General features: G+C 47.5%; 2 protein-coding genes across 4 annotated transcripts; both read left to right on the top strand.

The window, feature by feature from the left end:
* The first annotated feature begins 214 nt into the window (after positions 1–214).
* LOC122376145 (peritrophin-1-like) lies at positions 215–4173 on the top strand. Its single transcript, XM_043355860.1, has 3 exons — positions 215–759; positions 2661–3315; positions 3542–4173. The coding sequence occupies exons 1-3, from the start codon at positions 723–725 to the stop codon at positions 3591–3593; spliced, it is 744 nt and encodes a 247-aa protein (XP_043211795.1). The 5' UTR covers positions 215–722; the 3' UTR covers positions 3594–4173.
* Positions 4174–5885: 1712 nt separating this feature from the next.
* On the top strand, positions 5886–13742 carry LOC122376150 (protein obstructor-E-like). 3 transcript variants are annotated; one of them, XR_006255543.1, is made up of 5 exons: positions 5898–6233; positions 8825–9470; positions 11724–11800; positions 13209–13526; positions 13572–13742. XR_006255543.1 is itself a non-coding variant. In XM_043355865.1 (4 exons), exons 1-3 carry the CDS (start codon positions 6194–6196, stop codon positions 11794–11796), a joined length of 759 nt encoding a protein of 252 aa, XP_043211800.1. In that variant the 5' UTR covers positions 5886–6193; the 3' UTR covers positions 11797–11800; positions 13209–13545. The 3 variants fall into 3 exon arrangements, 2 of the variants coding, with proteins under 2 accessions (XP_043211800.1, XP_043211799.1); XM_043355865.1 differs by lacking the exon at positions 13572–13742 and having other exon boundaries at positions 5886–6233; positions 13209–13545; XM_043355864.1 differs by lacking the exon at positions 13572–13742 and having other exon boundaries at positions 5910–6233; positions 11724–11803; positions 13212–13545.
* The last annotated feature ends 3838 nt before the right edge of the window (positions 13743–17580 follow it).

Here is a 17580-nt window from a genome sequence, read left to right as displayed (position 1 = left end):
GAAGATGCAGGTACAGTCAGACACAGGTGATCGTAGGATTCTCGATTTATCGGTTACCTGTGCCTCAACGTGGCACATGGCCGACTGGCACTCAGCCGTAGACTTCTGCATATATACAGAGGTCTATGACTCAGCATAATGGCAGCTCAAGCTGGTGCTCCATCCACCGACCCGGGCCGGTGTCATATAGAGTGGGCAGGCTGTGCCGCTTAACATCCAAGTCAAGCGGCGCAGTCTACCGGTACCAGGCGGCTGCTGCCAGTGCTGAGGCATAGGTAGCCGGTGGATATGAAGGATAGTTTATTGATAAGCGAATAACTATTCAAGAGAGCTCATCACTGAAGCGCCTGTGCTAATTGTAAAACATCCATTGCACTAACTAGATCACATTCTTTGTAACAAATTGTACTTTGGCTTCAAGCCTCGGTATGTAGAATCGTTTCCTTTATATCATTGTTCGATGTCCAACAGAAGTGTCGGCCGGCGGGCGGTCCGTGCAGCCTCTGGCGAGACATTGCACGTGCCTCGCGCCGCTCAGAGTGGCAGTGGGGTTACCCAATAGAGACGGGCGCGGCGGCGGGCGGCAGGGCTGCCGGCCTGTTGGACCGGCCGACCCCAGCCCCCGCCCAGCGGCCGGCGCGCTGCCAGTACTGGCCTTGTACTGAAGATGTCCACCGGACCTATATAAGCTTGGGCCCGGCTGGAGGCCGGCTCTGGCCAACATGGAGCTCGTCGTACTGTGGACCGTTTTGGTGGCTGGTGAGTGGGAAGGGAGAGGGCTGGAGTTAGGAGGACGGGGTGGTGACCCCACTTCAGGTCAACTAATGCCAAGGCTTGTCATTGTGCATTCACTGTGCTCTGATGGTACCTGTCCCTTCACTGCCAATAAAACTTTGGGTTCAATTAGCAATTAATTCAATGAGTGCAAATTCCACATAATTGGTCATAATGAAGATGTGTTGGTATGCAATGGGCTTGCGTATTACAATTAATCCGTCGTTAACCTTTAGAGCTAATTAACGAATGTAAGACAAGTTTCTTTTTAGGGGCTTTGACGACATGTCGTTTAGGTTAAATTGTTGTGCAACCTATGGGCGTCTGTGAACCACATGTGTATCTATCAACTAACTCTAGTAAAAATATCAGCTTTATTATCACGAGATCCAATATAAAACTTAGCTGATATTTTCTCGTTTATATAATTGGAGAGTCATGTATTGGAAAAAAATGCCATATTATGATAGATATTATGCTTTTATCCGTGCTTATCGCCAATATTTTTAAACGCATATGATCAATCATGCGCCCGGCTGTCATTACTTCATTGTTTTTGGGCATTTAAATCACATTTTAGTTAATGGTAAATTTGTTTTGGTTTGCCTGACGGTTTTACAATTATGATAGCCAGCAAATATGTTTTGAAAGCTTAAAAATAAGTTTTAGTAATCAGAAGATGGTGGAATATATAAATGAATTGGCCACTCTGACAGAATTTAAAACCACTATGAGATACTACATTACATGTATGTCTACATGTATACTACATGTATTCCGGCGTGGAATGATATCACTTGCTAGGTAACATTCCGCTACGTTTGCTATGAGTGTTTGCGCGAATGGTCGCATAGGTTTGTTCAGTTTTTATCGAAGTGTCTGGCTAAAATCTCAAGATGGCTGATAAGTCGGCTGATAATCCCTTCTCGTCAGCTGACGGTGGGGCAGATGCCGCCTCCGGCGCTGACCTGTTGTTTGGAGGCGCGGCGCATTCGTCCTCTGGCAGTGACGCCGGCTCGCCTAAGCGGCTTTGCTTTCTCGGGATCGTGTCAGTGGTGAAAGGAGAGGCCGCCAAGGTCGGGGTGGTGATCGGGGCACCGCTGGGAGGCGATTGGCACGGCCGGGCGTTGCCCAACGGCCAGCCGGACCGGTAACCGCCGGTAACCGGACGGCGGCGGCTAGCACCGGCCGTCTCGCCTCTCCGGTGAACTGGTGACCGGCCGCCCCGCGCCGGTGACCTCTCCACCCCGCGCCGGTGACCTCTGCTGCCACCGACTCCTTTCGAAACGGCCAATCCGGGGACGCTCCGCTGATAGGCCTGCCAATCTCTTACTGGCTCCTGATGTTTTTTTTTTTTTGCTTTCTATTTGACATTTTTCACATTTTTATTTTCATCGCACTGGCATAAATAACTCATGGACCGAATACAAATGCATCGTACTAGTTCTCACGCATACCGCGCATGGCTAAACATTGCTTTGCAAGTGGAATGGTTACACTGCGTTCCAAAATTCAGGGAGCCAATGTAAGGCCATTTATATTGAAATAATGCCATCATTTGTCACTTCCATAAACATATGCAACATCTCCAGTCAATGATAAAATAGATCATTTTTCACACTTTGCACTTTCCACACTTTTCTAAAAAAAAAAAAAGTTAACGGCTGCAACGTAAGGACATCGTTATCGAAACTATGCCATTATTTGTCACTTGCATAAAACATATACAACATATCAGTCAATGCTAAAACAAATCATTTTTCACACTTTCCACTATCCATGCTTTTCTAAAAAAAAAACTTTTGTTAAAACGCAATACTCAACTCCTCTTGGTGCCGAGGCTGACCTGTGACTCTGTCTGACCTCGCCGACCCTCTGGCTTTCAGCGTCCGTGGGCGCCCAGGAGGTGCCTGTGAACGCCCAGGAGTTCGCGTTCGAGTGCCCTCCGGACGAAACCACCGGCAAGTTCCCCGACCCGTACCAGTGCGACCTGTACTGGGAGTGCTTCCGCGGAGAGGCCAAGCTGATGAAATGCGCCGACGGGCTGGCCTTCGACCCGGAGCGGGTGCGCACGCAGCGCGAGCCGTGTGACTACCTGTTCAACGTCAACTGCACCGGCCGCGAGGAGCTGCAGGAGCCGAAGCCGACCGAGCACTGCCCGCGCGCCAACGGCCTCTTCCCGCACGAGACCGACTGCGGCAAGTACTACTCGTGCAAGGACTCGGTGGCCCAGGAGCGGCTCTGCTCGCCCGGCCTGCACTTCTCGCTGAAGACGAAGACGTGCGACTGGGAGGCCGCTGCCGGCCGCGGCAGCTGCGACACGCTGCAGTCGATCGGTGACTTCACCTGCGACCCCAGCGTCGACTACTTCACGCCCGACAACCAGAAGATCGTCCATCCGACCTTCCCCAACCTCGAGGACTGCGCGCTCTTCTACGTGTGCAAGAACGGCGTGGTCCCGGCCATCTCCAAGTGCAACTACGGCCTGGTCTACAATACGGTCACGGCCGGCTGCGACGACCCCGTCAACGTCCCCGAGTGGTGAGTTAGCGACTGTTTTCAGACATTTTCATTGAGGTGCGCGCACCTTAGTCACAGATCTCACCAAATTGTTCATCAGCTTCCCCTTTCATGCAATTTGCATGCTCCGTTTTAATCAAATAATAAGCAACATTCATGTCAAAGGATCAACAAATGAAGCAGGCTTTAGTATCTCGTTTCTCTAAATGTGTACCTTCATCTTCTAACGCTGTTCCTCTCTTTGCAGTGCGACATACTACGACACTGTTGAAGAGACCCCCGTCGCTGAGGCTGTGTAACGGGGCAGACCCGGCAGCCATCCATCCGTAAAGAGACGGAGTTAGTCACAGTGGCGTCCTCCAGCCAGCGTTCACACGGTCTCCAGCCAGCGACAGCATATGCTCCAGCCAGCGTCAGCAAATCCTGGTGCCAGTCATCGCACGGGCCCTCTCACATCCCGAGGAAAACAATTTGAAACTGAGGGAGGCTGAATAAGCTGTAAATGGTTCTCGTGCTCTCTGAAAATTTATCACTGTATTAAAAGTCACACTTTGTCATTCACAGAACATTTGTCGATATGTGAAACAGGTTGTGATGTAACTCGAAGAGTTCATTTAAAGATTTTCATAGAAGAAACATTCCACACCAGTTTCGAATCTTTGTGATACATTCCATGAATTCCCCCGAAAATCATGCACGGAGTGGAGAGCGCTAAGTACAATGTTAATAATGTTTCGTAAAATGTGATGCGTCGTCAGCTCATCATATATCATATGCTCACATGAGATTTCACCTTCTGTGATATGTGCCTTCGCTTGAGTTGGATGTTCCTCCCGTCGCATTATGTTGTTATGACGTAATAAACAAATTGTTACCTCATCAAGTCTTTTGCGTTTAGCATATACGAATTGCTTGGATCATTATGCAACAAAACGTATTTTTTTAGATAAGAAGTAATGTGGAAAAAGACATCGGACATTTTATTTCAAGACTTTTCATCATGCAAACACAACAGTCCACAAACACAACATTTCACGATACAGTCCAAGGTTCGATGGATTCACAAACTCAACTTTGTTTGACAAACCTAAGAAGCAGCCAAAGCGCAGCAGCCATTGATGGACGATGCATGTGCCTTTCTATTGCCTAGAATCTAGATTGTCTACGATATATCCTAGGACACTTCTTCAGAGCTTTTCAGACCTATTTTCTCCGAACCATACATTTGCAGTGATCAAATCAGGTGCAAAGGCGTTTTATCTTCGTTCTTTCTGAGGTTTGTCAGGCTATAGTTATTTGTCACTAGCTGGGAATTTAGTATTTATATTTCCCTTCAATGAGTCATGTGTTGCAGTAAATCAATAGACTCCATTATTCCGAACAAAGCTGAAAAACAGGCTGGCACATTTCCTACACAAAGGAATTAATAGCAGGCTCGCTGGGTGGCCAAGGAAGTGAAACAGATGTTAAGAACATATGCGGGTTCTTATTCAATAGACGGGTACACGAGATTATGTTGCATATAATTTATTTCAGCACCTTATTCTGAGTTCATTAGTGCTTTTCAGATTTTCTGAATCAGTTTAAAAGGGAGGTATTGTCGAATTTCGAAATCACCGTCTAAATAACCGCAGTAAGTAAATTGAATAAATATTACTGATGATAAAGCCTCAGTGACGATCTAACTATAGTACTATAGCCTCAGTGACGTCGCATGTGGCGTAACGGAAGGTCAAAACGCAAAAAAAATCAGGCATCACAAGTAAGGTATAGAATCACGTGTTTAAAGGGACTATCCCACCATTAACATGGGGTTTGAGTTGAGATAGCCAAGTTTGCGGCGAGGTTCAGAAACCACTATCTATCTAGGTTGCAACCCCCGCGGCCTCTTGGTGTTGAAGAAATTCGTTCCCTTCATTTGAAAATGGGCCTTGTACAAGGCCCTATCTTCAACATGGAGCGACCGTTAGTGTGACGTCACCTCGTTTAGTCATTCTGATTTAAATGGGTTTGTTCGTTGAAAAATCGCTTAAAACTTGGTCTGAACTTTGTTGTGGTGCCTACAGAGTAAAAAGAATCAGCTTTATGACAGTAATGTGGCCTGGGGAAGGAGGTAATTTTGGGCTGTGACGTCACATATTTGAAAGTTTGTGTTTGGGATATGGGAAGCCTAAGATGTTTAATGAAAAATAAATGCCAGAACCGTGTTCCTGGTCATCCAATCTATAAAGTCGGGCACAATTTAACTGGTTTTAACAACATTTTAGAAGGTGGGATAGTCCCTTTAAGTGGTTGAGATGAGATTTGATGATTGCAGTGCTAATTACGCCGCTTCCATAATTCTCTGTACTTAGTTCATGATGGTAAGGTAAGGTCACGCGACCCGCTCGGCGTCAAAATACACTTCAGCTTATTTGCTTTATGAAATGTTTTCTGCTTACAAAAGGAAAAGAGAAAGCCCTCAAGGAGCTGTAAATTTTGCGACAATAGGCTAGCTGAGTACCTCAGCTGTATGAGAGAACAAGTGCAATGACCAAACACGCTGTAGAGAGCATTACCATAACTAACGGCACATTGGGAAAGCATGCCTGGTCGGTCGGTGCGGCAGTGGCAGGTCAGGCGGCGCTGACGGCTGGCGGTCGGGCAGGGTTCGGTACAGACTAGCGCCGGTGCTGGCCGGTAGCCTCTGGCGGTCACGCAAGAGGCGCGCTGGCATGGACTGAGGCACGCCGGCCGGTCAGGACTAGGCCCGGGGCGGTGGCGGCGGTGACGGCCGTGGCGGCGGTGGTGGCGGTGGCGATACGGCGCCCGCCCGCCCGTCCAGTCCACCGGCTTCGCCAGAAGATATAAAAGTGGGACGCGCCCGAGTGGCCGGCGCCACACCGAGCCGCCAGTCAAGATGTGGTGCTCTCAGACTCTCGTCGTTCTTCTCGCCGCTGGTGAGTGCTGGGACGTTCGCGTCATTACTGGGACGCTCGCGCCATGATCAGATGTTCACGTGACGTATTTTATCGTACCTTTATTGATGTTATCTGAGAGAGTTATGTTTATAGTGGTAAAAAAGTAATCCGGAAGTAACCATGCTTCCTCTTTTACTCGATTATAGATATCTTTGTTATTCTATGCAAAAGCAACATTTACTTTTTAGCCCATCCCTGTTGGGGGCTTCAGGCAACCGCTCCATGTATTTGGCCAGGCCTGAGCATTTCGAAATCTATTAAAAAAAAAAACTAGAAAGGCGCAGAAGAAGCAATAGATAGCTAGCTGTAAGGTCGCCTTTTAACAATAATGGTCATTTTTAATCAGGTCATTGCTGAGGCCATTGGATATCACCATATGTAAAATTATCACGAAATTTTCCACTTTTGGACAATTTTGTACACATTGGCGTACAAAAGTATGTTGACGAACTAGCCTTGTGTGTATTTATTTCGCAATAAAAAGCAAAATTGAGCAGAAAAAATTAATGAGAAGGAAAGAAAGAGAGAGAGTGGGAGAGAGAGTGAGAGAGAAAGAGAGAGGCGGAGAGAGAGAAAGAGAGAGAGAGGGAGGGAGAGAGAGAGAGAGAGAGAGAGAGAGAGAGAGAGAGAGAGAGAGAGAGAGAGAGAGAGAGAGAGAGAGAGGGGAGAGAGGAGGTCAATACGCAACTGTCAATTTTTGGCCGATATATTTTGAATGTACATATTCATATCATGGATTAAAGGGACCATCCCACCTTAACATTAGTTTTGAGTTGAGATAGCCAAGTTTGCGGCCAGGCTCAGAAACCATCATTTATCATGGTCGCAACCCCCGCAGCTTTATGGTGTTCAAGAAATTTCTTCCCTTTACTTGCAGGGTGGGACCAGCGTGGTCCCTATCTCTTAACCATTACGGGAATCTGATGACGTCATCAGGCTTTCGAACGTCCGTTAAATGTTTGACTAAAACGTTTTGTAGCACGCGGTGGTATATGCTGCTTTGCGCGCAACAAATGCCGCACTTTCAAATAAAGTCGCTAGGAACAGCGGAGATCCCAAAAAGTAAACAAAAGTAAAAGTCTAATATCTTGAAAACCGGTGAATATTTTTCGATGAAATTTGGTAGATATTCGTTTTTGCTCTTTCTGAACCGAGCGACATCACTTTCATGCCAATTCATTAACTTTTTTGAAGGTGGGAGGGTCCCTTTAACGTACTAACAAAAAATGGATGAGCCGTTCGCTATTTTTTCCCGTAAATCCTCGTACTGTTCGTCAGTTTGAATTTTCGGTCAGTTAGATACCCTGAGGGTATGAAACTTGTACTTTGATTTTCAGGTCAGGGTCAGGTCATCACAGGTCACGGAAATCTTATATCATGCATCGGTCACGTGGCACATGTTTTATGGTCCATTTAGGCCATAGATTTCGAATTCGCTGTCGTTTAGGTCATTCGAGGTCATTTTGAGTTGAATTTAGCTTAGGTCAGGCCACTTTCAGGTCAAAAAAGATCAAATTTTCAAGCTGAAATCTTCAACAAAAAAGGTGTCTAACGGACGCAGTTTGAGCTCAGGAACACGATGGTGCTATTTATATTGGCGTACAATGTCAAATACGTACTGAAAAATTGATTTGAAAAATCTATAATTGTGAATTTTTTGCTATAATGCGTATAACTTGGCCATTTTTGAAGATATCTGGTTAAAACTTGCAGAGTTGGTCATAAACATACGTTATATCACATTTATTCGTTTTTTTTCGAAAAGTCAAAAACTTTTTGAAGAAGATAGAAATATAAATTTTGAATTTTAGTATATATAATTTTTCAAATTTTCAAAACTTTGAAAATCCAAGATTGCAGATTGATAGCGCAGTCGATTCTGAGTGTCATGCAAAGAACTTGGATCTATTTACTAGCTTAAAAACTGAGCTCTTGGGAGCGATTGCCGTGGTTCAGTGTTTTGCGTCGAAATTGGACGAACATGACGTCACTCTGACGTCATTTCCGGCCGACCTATAGTAGCTACAAACTTCATATTTTGACACAAGGTGTCAAAATAATGCAGCCGAAGGTACCGAAAGTTTGGTGTTGATACATCAAGCGGTTTGGAAGTTAGTGCAGAAAAACGGGAGGGGGGCTATTAATAGCCCCCTCCCCCCAGTGGCGCGCGGGCTAATATAATAGTTGATTACAAATGGTCATTATGGGTGAGTTTGAGTGATTCGAAAGGTCCAGTAACCGGTATTCCATCATTTTCTAAAGAAAGTGGAATACTAACCACTTCCATTCACTTTAGGCTGAAGAGCATGATTCAAATTAGCAAAAAATGGTTGCAGTCTGCGTATTGCTTTTTATGAAGTGGAAGCATGCATCTCGGTGCTAAACTTTTACTCTGAGCATGCATTCGTTTCAAGCATTACTTAATAGGCATTGCGAAATGATTCATCTCAGAAATGGTTGACATTCCTGATCTCTGAATAACTCGGCCTGGGACCACGGGACGCTTGTTGCTTCACCCTTTCTCACGTTGCAGCGACGTGCAAACATGTGACTCAACTTTGCTTTCCCAGGAGCTGTGGTCGCCCAGGAGGCCGCCCAGGCGCCGGAATTCATATGTCCTGAGAACGAGATCACCGGCAAATTCGCCGACCCCTACTGGTGTGATCGCTACTGGGACTGCTTCAAGGGCGAGGCGACTCCTGTGGATTGTGACGATGGTACGGCGTTCGACCCGCGCCGCATCACGCAGGCCAACCCGTGCGACTACATCTACAAGGTCAACTGTACGGGCCGCGAGGCGCTGGGTGACCCTCTCGGCACCGGCGTCTGCGAGCGCATGAACGGCGTCTACGCACACGAGGACCCCAACGTCTGTGACAAGTACTACACGTGTGAGAACAACAAGCCAACGCTGCTGGCCTGCGCGCCCGGCCTGCACTTCAACCCGGTCAACCGGCTCTGCGACTGGCCCACCGCGGCCAAGCGCGGCGCCTGTGACGCGCGCACCTCCCTGGACGGCTTCACGTGCGACGACAAGGAGTATTTCACGCCCAGCGGCCAGAAGATCGCCCACCCGACCTTCCCGCACCCGGAGGACTGCACCAAGTTCTACGTCTGCAAGGGAGGCCGCGTGCCGGCCCTCTCCGGCTGCGACGAAGGACTGGTCTACAACACTCAGACCAGTAACTGCGACGTGATTGAAAACGTGCCCGAGTGGTGAGTATTCGCCGTTCTTTAACCCTCGCACGACCAGGCCATTTCTCATAACACGAACGACCAGGGGGGGGGGGGGGTTGTTACGACCCCCCCTGGCGTTTCGAAACGGAAGGTCGTAGAGCTTAGCGGAAAAAACCAACGGATTGCTCTCAACGAGATCTCGCGATTGGTGGTATATTTTTTGGTCCTAGGTCAACATTTGACCTACTTATGACCGGTCAAAGGTCAAATTTTCCGAAAAAAAATCAAACTTTTTCAACTTTCCGCGGCGATTGCGGCAAAACGGTGGGAGATATCGACTTGAAACCTTCACTATCGTGTTCCTTGATCAATTTTCTATCGTTTGGTATGTATTTCGTTTCCCTAGCTCTAAAAATGGCGCGTTGGGAGCGCCGGAAGTCGGCAAGGTCACAGTCGGCGGCAGAAATTCGAAAAATCAAAATTTAAATTTTTGAAATCTGATTGTATTTTTGGATTTGGGAGGTCCATTTGCTCCCTATAGAAGCTAATATTGCTGCATATTCCCATTGAGGTGACAAGAATTAGCAAAATAGTGGTTCGGGCGCTTTTCAAAAATAGTACCGGACGCTGTTCCTCTTGCGACGTCATAGCTCCGTGACCTGACCTGACCCGGTCAATTTTCTTGCACCACACGATAGCCAATGCTTGCCCCAACATGCATGGGAAGTTTCATCATGATCCATCAAACAATGTGGGTATCACCGGCAGAAAACCTAGGGATTCGGCGCACACGTTTGGTAACTGTCGGCCGGAGGCTGTACCTCTTATGACGTCATAACTCCGTGACCTGACATGACCCGATCAATTTTTTTTCGGCAAAAGATGCGCAAAGGTTGCCCCAGAGGGTATTGAAAATTTCAGCCCGCTACGACAAGCCGTTTAGCGTGCACTTCGAAAAAACCTCGGGGGGGGGGGGGTTGATACAACCCCCCCCCCCCCCCTAGGCGTTCTAGGGCTAAACAACATCTCCGCCTCACATCTACTGAACTTTTTAAGTTAGATCAGACCACTGACCCATATGCCATAACTTCATCCCCGCACGGTAAATATATGTCGTTAAGTTGCGACACTCTTAGTGGAAAGGGACCTGTTGTTGGAAATTAAAGTTTTAAGAAGCATAGAGAACTCTCAATTTCAGTCAATTTTTCTATCTATGACTTTCCACACGGTCACACTAGGCCAGGCTTGTCACGTAATCCCCCAATTATCGCTAAATTTAACGGAGGAAAGGCAAAAACTGCCTATCAAGCTTCGAATGCCACCATATCCTCCGTGTGGCCTAGTGGATAAGGCGTCCGTCTCGCAACTCGGTGACAGAGAGATCGCGGCCGGAGATCTCCGCGCCGTTTGACCCGCGTTTCTAAATTCAGTCACTTGGCAACTAGTGAGAGGGGCACGCTAGACCCGGTCGCCATCTATCGGCGGTACGTTCAACTTTCGATTAAAGCTATAACCAGTAAACTGCGGGCGCAGGCAAGGTCGGGGTCCCTCGTGTCATTCGCAATAAGCACCGCTTAGCGAGGCACCCGAGCCCACAGCCACCCATTCATCCGTTAAAAGCACACAATTTTTGAATTGAAAATGCGCCAGTGAGGTCATTTGAGGTCATCGGAGTTTTGTTAATAACTCTCGAGCCAACCGAGTAAGCATGTAAAAAAAGCCAACCAGAGGCCAGTTTTACCAGTCTGCCGGATAAATAGCCAATAATCGGCTGCCTGATTTTTTTCCTAAAGACCGCTTCACATACGGAGCGTAAACGGTAAAGCCCTATCCGCTCACATGCCCATCGCATTTACGCTTCGTATGTGAAGCGGTCATTAGGTTAACAATTCCGGCAGGCGGCTACTTTTTCTTTTGGTAAAACTGGCCTCTGAACTCGGAATGAACTGCAATTAAGTAATAATAATAATAATGCATACCTCCATCAGTTTAGCCAGTTTGGCATGCATCAAATACGTAGGAGCATATAAAAAGTAGGATGGAAAGGTGGTAACGCGTGTATTTTGGCATTTTTTATATCATGCTTAGGTGAAGACGTCGTCATAGTCCGTTATGATGTGTCGCTATGCCTTTTTACGAGTATATCTGAAGTTGAAACATTTTTATTGCTAAATCCAACATGTATAGGTATCCGGAATAGATATGCTTTGAAGCTCATTGAACTTGCTGAAAAGGATAATGAGTTATGGACCTACCTACTTTCTCCTGACCAGGCCCTACCCTGTTTTTCAGCGACCCCAACTACACCGACTACGCTTACGAAGATTACCCAGCGGACGCCGCCGACCCGGCTGCAAACGTCTGAAAAGGTGCAGGCAATAGCGTCATACAGCAGATAGCATAATCTTCGAGGTTTCTTATAAATATTTGGCCGTTTTCCTGATTATTCAATTATTAACTGATCAATTGTATCGAATTATATTGCATCGCATAGCTAAAAATAGATCGAAACATTTGTCATTCACCATTGAAAATAAGTGTCCGTCTTTGTACTTTTCTTTTATTAACCCTCGCCGGCCGAGGGGGGGGGCGGGTGCCGCCCCCCCCATAGGGTTTTTTCGCGATAGCTCCGAACACGCTGGCGATAGAGAGCTGAAACTTGGCATACCTGACCTTTGATCCAAGCCGCATCTTTTGACACCAACCGCATTTTTGGGTCAGGTCAGGTCACTGACCTATGACGTCATAAGTGAACCTCTGCACGGTCTTCAGATGTCGCAACTTCGCAACGCCCTCACTGCCAGAGGAGATGTCACAGGGAAATGAAACTTGCAGGATCTAGTATCCATTATGAGTCCCACAACTTGTATATCTCGGATTTTTCCTAAAGGTCATATGAGGTCAGGTCATTTTCGTGACCTCACCATTATAAGTCAATGGGGAAAAATTCAAACTGCTATTCTGGCGCCGGGAACGATCTCCAACTATCTCAAGCACACAGAATCGTGATTTTATGCACTCCTTGCAAGGTTAGATGCGTCACTTTTGCAATGTTGACCTTGCGTGACGTCATTTATGACGTCATCAAGGTCATATTAGTTTTTCGTCAATAACTCTTGATCAAATTGAGCTAGCGAGTCGGGAAAGCCACCAATGGACTCAGGAAGACCTGCCGAATCGAATGATATGCGACATGACCTCTTTTGACCAGCTTCGTGACCTGGGGGTGCTGACCTGACCTTGACCTGAGGTCAACACCCCAAGTTGACCTGACCCGGACAAAAAGTATATCATTCGACGCGCCTGAGCGCGACGAACACGATGCTGCCAAAATCGGCGCTCTGCGGCCGTTTTTTGCGAAGTTATTCACCAAAAACTGAACCGTACCTTGGGGCACTTGACCTGACCTCAGAGGTCACCGGTTGACCTAGGACCTTAAAATCGGGTACCAATCTCTGCGTCTCGTAACGGCGCACACGCTCGTTTTTTCCGCGACGCGCTAGCTCCACCAGGGGCGAAACGGCGAGGGGGGGGGTCGTACCCGCCCCCCCCCCTCGGCCGGCGCGTATGTAGAAAACCAATAGGTCCGGCGAGGGTTAAATAGCGTCCGATTATTAGCCAGTGTTTGAATTCAAATCATTCATTCGTGTTGCATCATGAAAAAAGGCTTAAAATGATGCATCATGCCTCAACTAATTCTTATGGTTCCCGATCTTCGATGCTCTAAATAGCCTTATACCAGCGTATAGCGACATAACATGTTTGTCTATATTGCAGGCTGTCGCTCGACCTCCAGCTCGGACAGGCGGTCAGCCGCTCGCAGAACTGGCTCCGAAGGTGGTGTGAGGGCCGCGGGGCAGCTCTGACCGGCCGCCGACCTCGGCGCCACCAGCCACCGGCCCCGCGGCCCAGCCACTTCCTGCCTCCGTCGCGGTCAGCCGCCATTACCGCCCCGTTATGTCACCACGTGGCCCATCTCAGGCAGGGGCCTCTGGCGGCACAACTCTCAGTCAGACAGCGCCGCATGTGAAACGGCGCTCCTCACCAGTTTATTGTTGTATTTTGCAGTGTGTCCTATGATGTTTTGTGATGAATATACTATTTCATGTTGGACGGATTTTAGTTGACCTGTATAGCAATAGGTCATGTACCTAATGCAAGCATTTGACCTGACCTTAGTGGTCAGTGGTCACTGGGGTTTGAACCTTAATCCTTGACCCGGCCGGGCCCGGGGGGCATAAGCGTAACTTTATATCTCTTTGTGGGTGCTCAAGCACCCCCAATCCTGAGCTCAGCACCCCCTGTCTTCTTAAAGCACCCCCAGCCTCCTCAAAACATTCCCAGCTGACTCAAGGCCCTCAATAATCAGAATGTCCATCTCCTAGTACTGTAATGAGCCCAGTGAATCATGCAAATACTATGCTTACTCAATTCAGTGACTAAGAGAATATACATTGAATAAATCACCACAAATTAAGATGCATGATATTTGTGTTAACATTACATCTGATATTATCAGGGGCCCGGGAACGATTTTCAAGTTGGGGGGGGGGGCGAGCCTAAAATACCTGACATGATGCATATAAAACAGTGGCATAGCTAGGGGTGTAAGGGGACACGTTTCCCCTCCCCCATCGGGTTCAAAGGGACCCTTGGGTCCGAGAGGCCCTGCGGCGCCATTTGACCGCTGAGGGTTAACGATGGTCATATTTCTACTCAGAAGGGCCCCGTGGGGCTCTTTAGAGCACCTCATGGGCCCTAAATAACCACACTAAGGTCTCCATAAGGGCCCCACGCCGACTTCTGAGGGCCTCTTGCGGCTTTTAAGGACACCTCGGTGGTCTCCAAACTCCAAAGGCCCGTTAAGCCTGAAACAGACTCTTTCCGCAGTCAGGAAATCGCATGCGAGAGCCTATTCAAATACATGGAAGCACGCTCGCATCAATCGCACGCACCTCCCGCGAGCGATTGATGCGAGAGGAATTACAATGTTTTTGAATAGGCTCTCGCATGCGATTTCCTGAACGCGGAAAGAGTCTGCTTCAGCCTTTACTGGCCTCTGAGAGGTCTTACCGGCCAATGAGGGAAAGTTCTAGGGTCATTTCCCACCTGTGATGGTCCCACACTTATTTTTCTGCGGGCCCCATAACGGCAACAATGGGGCCCTCGTCGGTGCCTATGAGGGCCCACACCGGTGTCTCTGAGGGTTTCACACCCCCAACTCCGAGTGCCTACACCAGTGCCTATTAAAGCCCTATATCGGCGGCTCTGAGGACCCACCCAACACCTGCGCATCTAAAGGCCACCCACTGATGACTTGAGGGCCCCACAACGGTGACCCTGAGGGCCCCACCGGCGTCTGACAGTACCATGCCGGTCTCTTAGGACCCCGCAGGACTTCTTCTGCCGGCCTAATAAGGACCCCTTGCCGGTCACTGAGACCCCCTGCCGGCTTGTAGAGAGTTCGCGTCAGCAGCTCTAAAGGCCCCACACCCGTCTGTAACGGCTCTACACCAGCGTCTATGAGGGCCCGGAGCAACGCCTGTAAGGACCCTCATCGGCGCCTCTGAGAGAATCACACTAGCACCTCTGATCGCCCACACCGGCACCTGCATGGCGGCCCCACACCGGTGCCTCCCTTACCGGCGGCTCTGAGGGCCCTACGCCGGTGATTCTGAGGGTGCCACCGATAACTGAAGGCACCACACAAGCCCTTAGTGTAGCTGAGCTTTAATCCCATACCGGCCCTCCGAGGGCGCCACGTCAGTGCACTCATTGCCCCACACCCCTCCCTCACACCCGGAGCGGGTAAACTGTGTTATACCTATAGCAACGATTTTACCACCGTTGTACGTTATGTATTTCTCAAAGTTGACTCAAAATGGTCCAGTGCAAAATCTGGCCTGCCAAACTTATGGCCAAGGTCAGGCCCAAACACGTTTTGGGCAATCAGTCTCAGTCCATGACTCCATTCTTCGGCAACTACGGTGCAAGGCCGATACTGTAGAAACTTGCAATTTGTACCCTTGACCTGACCTTGACCTTGACCTCAAACTTTAAATTAAGTGTATGTTTTTAGTTATTCGTGATGAGATCTTTCGATTGGCGTTTGAATTTTCCAAATCGGACCAATAGTTCGGTAGATAACAGGGGGGTAAAATTTATCCCCCCAGCCCCGCGCGTTCGGCTGGAGAGTGGAGACCCCAGCCCCGCGCGGGTTAATGCATTGGGTGAGCCAAAATTGTTTTACAGTGGCGCTATTAAAACAAGCTCTCGAACCGATTTAACATCATTTCTTGCATGATGCCTGATGGCTACAGTAAAAAAGAACAGCTAAAAAAACTACAAAAACTATGGAATGCCTTTCTGAAAGCTATTGAGCACCCCCAATGATTTTTGGAAAACTACACCCATGCCGGGGGGTAATCCCAACCACCACAGCCCGGGGGGGGGGCGTTCCCCCCGTCTAACTCCGTAAATAAGGGAGCTACGGAAACAAAAGCGATACCAAACAAAAGCTCCTAACGAGACAATTCTAAAGCACCTAATTTTTTTACCTCGGGTTAATTTGCAAGGTCAGAGGTCAAGGTCAAAGGCAAAACCGGCACATGTAAAGTGATCTCAAAGTAAGCGTTCGAGGACGGCATAAAATGCATAAAACCAGCAAAATTGGGTGTCAAACAAAAGTAGATAATCTGAGGATTCCTAAAATGTGCTCAAAACCAAAGGTCTAGGTCAAGGTCATGCTCAAAATTGACCTCAAAGTTTTCACTTTTTCGTACATTTTGTGTGCTAACGTCCAAGATGTTTTGAAATGTTTTGAGGCTTATCAGGTCCCTATTTGTGGTTCATCTAACGATACAAGGCTGCTCAAAGGTTAAGGTCACAGAAGAGTATCCTTGCTAGAGGCTATTTCACTGATTTAAGTTAGTAATAATAAATAAGACAATTTTGCCATCCGGAGGCTCTAAATGAAGGATTAGAGGAAAATAGATGCCAGATTCATGATCAGCGGGTACGAATCCATCATAAACGACCTTTCATGTATCAAGGTAAACCAAAGGTCATTCGAGGTCACATGAGGTCAACATAAAACTTGACCTTTTACAAACAAATATATATCATTCGACGCGGCTTGAAAAGGCGAATGCGATGGTGCTCTAGGGCCATTTTTGTCGAAGTTATTTGCGAAAAAAACTAGAACCACATTTCGGGGTCGTTGACCTGACCTCTGACCTCAGGTCATCAAAATATATGATCTATTTTTATCTAGGTCAAACGCTACACAACCGTGCTCGTAATTTGTCTTTGTCTCTAAAACTGTATTTTTAGCAGCTATTTGAAGTTCTCGTCTGTGGCGCCGAAGTTTGCCGTGCAGGGGTCTAGAAAAATCGACCCTATGACGTCATCAAGGGGGCTAGATCCAAATTTTTGACTTCAGAAGATGTCAAATTGATGGGAAAAAAGATACTGAAAGTTTCGCCTTCCTATCCCTAAGCGCTCGGGAGCTATCGCAAATATTCGCCAGGGGAGTGAAAAACGCTCCGCTCAATTAGAGGCCAAACGACGAAGGGCTCCTATCCCCATAGGAGTTCTAACCCTCTCGACCGGGTCGTATGTGGAAAACTGTTACTTCCGGGAATTTTCAGGACCTGCCTAAAATTGAATTGCTTATTGAATTGCTTAAGTAAATCGGTATTCGGTCCACAACTTTTCCTCCTGAGACTGTGCGGGCATCGGATGGTTCCGTCTTAAATTGCGCTGCTTGCCACTGCAAATGATCAAATTGCGTCAAAATCTCTGTGAAGACTTATAAATCTACAAGCAATCTTATGGTCAAATAAATTCAAAAAAAATCGGTCGGTAATATTTTTAGTTACGATGGTGTCAACACAAAGTTGTGACTGGAACGTTTCCCAAGTCAGCTGATCCCGCCTCAACCGGAAGACATCTTACTCCTATAGCAGAGCTCTTATTGCCATTTTACGATTGGATTAATTAACAAGAGATTCTCAATATATTTAAAAATGCATGCGCTGTCGTATAATGAAAGAATAAGAGAATCAGTTGTTAACTTTTTGAGTTATGAGCGTGTTAACGCAAAGAGTTCCTCATATGGCAAATTTGACCCCGTTTGACCTCATTTGAC

Source organism: Amphibalanus amphitrite, unplaced genomic scaffold, assembly GCF_019059575.1.
Source record: "Amphibalanus amphitrite isolate SeventyFive unplaced genomic scaffold, NRLGWU_Aamphi_draft 002031F_arrow, whole genome shotgun sequence".
NCBI lineage: Eukaryota > Metazoa > Arthropoda > Thecostraca > Balanomorpha > Balanidae > Amphibalanus > Amphibalanus amphitrite.
The sequence above is the reverse complement of the archived record's forward strand: the minus strand, read 5'-3'. Positions and strand labels throughout refer to the sequence as shown.